Here is a 6254-nt window from a genome sequence, read left to right as displayed (position 1 = left end):
TCTCTCTCTCTCTCTCTGTCGCTCGACCTCTTTTTTATTTTTCTGTTTTTTTTTCTATTTCTTTCTGTCTTGGTCTTTTTTTTATTTTTAGATTTCTTCTTTATTCCTAGAGCTTTTTCATATACTACATATGGATAATAGTAATAATAGTAAAAAAATAGCCATGCATGAAAAGGAACGAAAAACTAGAAAACGGAACTGTTCCCCTATTGTGGTATCTCCCACAGGACCAGCCGCGGCCCTTCTGGTGTGTACAACCCAAAGACTTCAACGAAAGTATGGACTTTCCTTTTTCTTTCTTCAACGCGGTTCGGAAAAAAAGATCAAATGTACTCCACTTCAACAAGTTCTGAGCACAAGTGATATGGATGCGATTCTTCAGCGTAGTGATGGAGCGACATCTATTCATCTTCCAATGTTTGTTCGCGCCGCAGAAGAGTGGAGTCAACGATGGAATCAATCCTCTGCAGAACAGCAAACGTCTCCTATTCTTCCATATCTTCCAAATGTAATTCTCAGTTTATTCTCAGATATGGGTTTAGCCAATGTCTCGGAACCGTTTTCTCTCATTGGTGCTCTCACACCTTCTCCACCAGCGTTTGGAATCTCTGAATCCACTACTATACAGAATAGATCATCATCATTATTATCATCGTTATCATCATTATCATCATTATCATCATTACAGACACCCCAACCTCTTACCTCTATCTGCATTAATGCTATTCATGAGATTGTAGAGTGTACAGAGGATATCTCACATCAGGCAAAGATGAGATGTGTACGTCGTCGTCGTCTCTCTGAAAGCAAATATTATACAGACGAAAGAAATGAAGGAAGTCGTGAATCTTCTACAGAAAGAAAAGTAACTGTATCCTCAGTTCCACAAGTACGATTATTTCTACTCTCACCTTACGCCCGTTATGATTTACTCCGTAAGTCTGTAAAACAAGGTACTTCTAAATCAGATATCCCCTCTTTTTACGGTGGTGAGGCATGTGAAATACTTCTTGTGTATGTGTGTTCAAAAGCAGCAGCTCGTGTGATTGGTGTAGGGCAGGTGAATGAAACTCCTGAGGTTTGGGGTCGTATTCCACACCCACAACAACAACAACAACAACAACAACAACAACAACAACAACAAGGGAATATAGAAAGCGGAGCTGCTGTATCCTCCATCAACTCCACATCATCATCATTATCATCATCATCATCATCATCATACGTATCACAACCGATAACAGGACCAACACTACCACCAAAAGCAGCAGCAGCAGCAGCAGCAGCAACTTCCATATCATCTCCATCACCCCAATTGCATACGACTATTCATGAAGATATGTTTTTCATTGCCGCCAGTGTAGAGGATTATTTACGCCTTGGCAGTGCCTTTGCGTGGGTGTATGGGTGGCAACTCTGTTATGCACCCCAAGGACCGCCACCGCGTTCTCTGCAGTGGCTGAAACTATTTGCCCCAAGCGCTCTTGCGGCGGTGGTCTCAGAAACACTGTAGAGATCTCTACGTTAGATGGATGGGTGTTCCCACTGAAATGTCTCACACCTGTTTGGATATCTGGGAGAAAGAGAAAGAGAAAGAGAGAGAAAGAGAACGTAAATGTAAAGGAGGGCGGTGGTGGCCAACGCTTGTAATATGGCCTCTGATTAATGATTATTTGTTTGTTTGTTTGTTTGTTTGTTTGAGGGAATGTTTCCCTTATCTTGTATACTCCCTTTCTTCTCTCCGGAACACACATACACATAGACATTCACTCATGTTGTGGAAGAAAAGACGAAGATTCTGCATCTTGTCTCTTCTAATGTGGATAAGAGTCACACGCACACATACCAATAGAAAACAAAACGAAAAAAAAAACAGTAATGGTCAAACGTTAATGGAAGAGATTTTTTTATTACTTTCATTATTGTTTTATTCTCTAATCTATAAAAATAATCTTTTTGTAAAGGTTAAATGGTTGCATTTTGCCTCACTCTACGTGTACACTTTCTAATCCTCTATCACTCTCTATCTCTATAAATACCTTTTTTTTTTCTTATCTGTGGCTGTTTAGTAAGGGCTAAGAAAACTTCCTTCTCTGGCATTCTGGCACTCTAGCACTTTGAAAAAGATGGTCGATTCGAGTCTCATCAGTAGAACAGCATTAAGGCCAGACATCTATGCGATGTCGTTTGAGCGAGCAAAGGAGTATGGATTCGTCTCATACTACAACCACACTGGAGACCACGCAAGGGACCTGCTTTCGAACAATCTCACCTTCACAAGGGAAGAACTCTGGTGGCTCTTGACAAACCCCTTTTCGCTGCAAAAACACCTGAACGGCTGGGGAGGGCTTGGATGGGATGTTACTATACTTCCACAATTGCTTCCGTGTCTACTGTGGGCTGTTGCCTTTGTTTTTCTACGCATCTTCTGTCAAGAACAACTTTCTGGGCTTGGCCTATACTTACAGGTGGTGGTGCCAAAACGCCATTATAGGAAATTAAGCGATGGCACCTCAGAAACATATCTAAATAAGGGTCAGCGCATCAAACTAAAGAAGTTCCAAACCCAGGTATGGCTCGCCTTGTTCTATATTCTTTCTACTGCTTTTGGCTATTATGTGCAATGGGACAAACCCTGGTTTGGCTTCCCTGTTAATGAGGCAAATCGTATCAGTCTTCTTACCCCACATCCATACAACCCGGAGCCTAAGTTATTACATTACTATTGCTATGGCCTTGGATTTTACCTCTCAGAGATCGTCTCGATGTTTATGGAGCATGATATGAAACGTTCAGACTTCTTTGAATATTTGCTTCATCATATCGTCACCATCGCCTTGATAGTGATTTCACACTGCAGTTATGAACATCGCTTTGGTGCCTATGTGCTTTTCATCCACGATGCCAGTGATATTATGCTTGCCCTAAGTAAGTCTATCAACTATGTTGTAAACGCAGCCATATTACGACAACAGAAGGCAGCAACCCTTAAACCAAACGGCATTATTATTACAGAACCCCCACGATCTTTTCTCTACAAAATTGTCTTTAATGAGAACGTAATGATACTATGTTTTATTGCTTTTATTGTTTGTTTTTTCTTTTTTCGACTGGTATGTTTACCATTTCTGGCATTGGCAACACTTTTCCTTCAAGTAAAGATCCGCATTCTTACTGTAAGCAGTTGGTTTTTGGCGCTTCTTCTACAGGTGATACTTCAAGGGCTACATGTATATTGGTTTGCTCTGATCGTGAAGTTGGCTGTAGGAGTAGTTACTGGAGGCCCACGCTGCGATATCCGCTCTGACGATGATGAAACAGATGACGAGAAGTCTGGTATCAGTGACGGTGAAAAACTTAATGATGAAAAATAGATGTTTTCCTTCATAATATTTATTTTCTTCCTATTGTCTGACGTGATGTTACTGTTGTTTCTCTTCTGTTTTTTTTTGTTTTGTTTTGTTTTTTGTTATCTTTTTTTTTCTGTGCGTGTTCGTTTTAACTTTCAGAGTAGTGGTATAAGCACTATCCGCTGCATATTTCAATCTGTTTGTTTTTTTCCTCTCTCATTGTGGGTACCAGGTCCTTTTTTTTTTTACCTTGAAACTTTCTGTATGATCGTATGTACGTATTCTTCATCTCCAACACTGTATATATATATGCATGTATGTGTGGTTATGTGTCAAAATCCCCTTCTTCTTACATCCCACACTCGCAGAATATTTATCAGTCTATATAAGACTGTATGTAGGATGTTTATCTGACATGTCTGCATGTCATTCAATCTTCTCTATTTTGTTTGCTTTTTTTTTTTGTTATGGAGGTGGCAGTTTATATGGTTTCTTATATTCCAGTTCGATTATTTTGTTCTTCTGCATATTATCTCCTACCCACAGGAGAGAGGAAAAACACAACAAACAGCTGCGATCGTTTATTTATTTATTTTTTTTACTTTCTCGGGTAATCACTCTTTAGGGATTTTTTTTTCCTCTTCTTCCCACCCCAAACCTTTAGATAACTATCTTTACACACCCACGTCTTCATTTTTTTTATTGGTATAACTCCAGTAAGGAAACCTCTCATTTGCACCTTCAATTTTGTTTTTGATGTGTGTGTGTGTGTGTTTTCTTTACTATGGTGACGTTTCACAATATTACGGAATTTCAATTTTCTATATCACTATAACAATATTTACAGTATTTGGCCCTAGTTAATAACTGTACAACATATGTGGTATTAATAATGAATACCGACCCTATCTTATGTGTGATGCATAAATAAAGAGAAGAATAATATACCCCGATGAAAGAATAAAAAAAAAAAAAATCCCCATTTAAAGCAATATGAGAAAAACTCTAAAACACATGAAAATGCTTTCAATACCAAAACACTATTCCCCGGATTGTAATGAAAAAGGCCAAATATGCATTTTGGGGGGAATAGGGAGAAATATTCCTCAATGAACATTAGCAACACACTCACCCCTCACCCACGTTAAACCATCAAACATGTGGATTGTGATTCACAAATCACCCACACACTGTATGCTAAAGCAAACATCTCTCTCCATCATTTTCTCTCTCTTTAGAGATCGACACACAAACAGCCAAACACACATACATACATACATATATAAACAAAGAGTCTACTCTTATGGTTCAGTACAGCACACCAAAGAGAGTCATCGCCACAACTCTATTTTTCATCCTTCTTACATTACAGGCATTCATTGGACACCGCTACTATGACGCCGATACAGCCGTCACGTCTAGTGGGTATCCCTCTGATACATCGTTGAACCTCACTGCCGCCGTAAAGCCGCATAGTCCAGATGCCACAGCTGACAATGAGTATCTGCGCTACATCCCACACAGCACCATAGAGATGTGGAGGGAGCGTGACTACCTCATTGTGTTTGGCATCCCATCTGTGGATATATCTACGAGACGGAGACGCCGTGATCTGCAGCGGACCACGTGCTGGCAGTTCCCCGGTGTTGCACGGAGGGCGAATAACTTCACTGGTGCCATGTTGGTGCTGTATGTACTTGCACGGCACCCATCACACGGCTACAAGCATTCTGCTGCATTAGTGGATGAGGCTGATGAGTATCACGATATCATTACACTGCCGATGAATGATGCTCTGCCAACAACGAAGAAAACAATTGGTGGTGGTGGATTTTGGGGTACCGAGGCTGAGATTAGCATGAGCCGAAAAACGTACTTTTGGCTTGAGTTGGCACTGCGAGTATTCCCGAATGTGAACTACATTGCGAAGGGAGACGATGACATGTTCCTGCGAGTACCACAGTTCCTGGCTGATTTACACACACTACCCAGGCGAAGGGTGTATTGGGGAATGCCTCTGGGTTGGAGTGTGCGGAAACGCAGAATTAACTACCGTTTTCGATATGCTGCTGGAATGTGCTATACCCTCTCAAGGGATGTGGTACAGCAGTTTGTTTCTTACAAACCACTCCAACGTCTCGTAGAGATGCCGTACAGTAAAATGCGTGAACCGAAGTTTCTCTCACTTAATATGCAAGATGAGGATAAAGTGGTTGGTCAGGTGCTGCGTGTTGAGCAACGTCACCATCACTCTATTTTCGTCGGTGCTGCACCGTGCAGCTTTCACGATATTCTTAACGACACTGGGCACTATTCTGTCACATGGAGGTCTGTTGTTATTCACCACTTGCGCGAGGATGACTATGGGAAGCTGATGGAGCGGTTTGGCAACGACACGACACATAGCTCTAGACTGGAAATGGTGCGTGGTCGTGGATATATTCAGTTTGTTTGTTAGCACTACCACGGATATGGTACACATAATCTCTGTGCAAATGTTTTTGATTTTCCCTTTTTTCTTTTATTTGCTTTTGATTCTCTGGGCTGGATACATTTTTGAACTATTAAGTACACCCCTCTTATCTCTTGATTTCATTATTGCTTCCGGGACTATGCTTCCCTAATTTACTTCAAATGAATATCTTGATTTGCTCCTAGTTGACTACTGTTGAGGTTTTTAACTCCTTTCGCTCTTTGTCACCCTCTCTTTACATCCGTCTCCATGACATTCTCAATACTCTGCTTTAATTTGTAAACATACAGATAGAGCTATAATGGCAACCCGTGGCCCACGAAAGGTAGTCATCGTCACAGGCCTTTGTTTGGTGATTCTTGTGTTGCAGGCATTCATTGGACACCGCTACTATGACGCCGATACAGCAGTCACGTCTAGTGGGTATCCCT

At 41.0% G+C, this 6254-nt stretch overlaps 4 protein-coding genes across 4 annotated transcripts in view; all 4 read left to right on the top strand.

Moving 5' to 3' along the window:
• Positions 1-130: 130 nt before the first annotated feature.
• TM35_000261950 (uncharacterized protein) lies at positions 131-1513 on the top strand (the record flags this gene model as incomplete). The annotated part of the gene is made up of 1 exon (XM_029027932.1): positions 131-1513. The coding sequence occupies one exon, from the start codon at positions 131-133 to the stop codon at positions 1511-1513; it is 1383 nt and encodes a 460-aa protein (XP_028880809.1).
• A 613-nt stretch (positions 1514-2126) lies between these two features.
• TM35_000261940 (putative dihydroceramide synthase) lies at positions 2127-3374 on the top strand (the record flags this gene model as incomplete). The annotated part of the gene is made up of 1 exon (XM_029027931.1): positions 2127-3374. One exon carries the CDS (start codon positions 2127-2129, stop codon positions 3372-3374), a length of 1248 nt encoding a protein of 415 aa, XP_028880808.1.
• A 1279-nt stretch (positions 3375-4653) lies between these two features.
• TM35_000261930 (UDP-Gal or UDP-GlcNAc-dependent glycosyltransferase) lies at positions 4654-5808 on the top strand (the record flags this gene model as incomplete). Its single annotated transcript, XM_029027930.1, has 1 exon — positions 4654-5808. The coding sequence occupies one exon, from the start codon at positions 4654-4656 to the stop codon at positions 5806-5808; it is 1155 nt and encodes a 384-aa protein (XP_028880807.1).
• Positions 5809-6124: 316 nt separating this feature from the next.
• Positions 6125-6254, top strand: part of TM35_000261920 (UDP-Gal or UDP-GlcNAc-dependent glycosyltransferase) — a gene marked incomplete at both ends in the record, with an annotated part of 873 nt that continues 743 nt past the window's right edge. The window contains one exon of the mRNA XM_029027929.1: positions 6125-6254. This exon is cut by the window's right edge and continues 743 nt beyond it. Within this exon, the coding sequence (XP_028880806.1) occupies positions 6125-6254 (130 nt within the window).

Source organism: Trypanosoma theileri (assembly GCF_002087225.1).
Source record: "Trypanosoma theileri isolate Edinburgh chromosome Unknown TM35_Tth_26_V1, whole genome shotgun sequence".
In the NCBI taxonomy this organism is placed as follows: Eukaryota; Euglenozoa; class Kinetoplastea; order Trypanosomatida; family Trypanosomatidae; genus Trypanosoma; species Trypanosoma theileri.
Note: the sequence above shows the minus strand (reverse complement) of the source record. Positions and strands in the feature narration are given on the sequence as shown.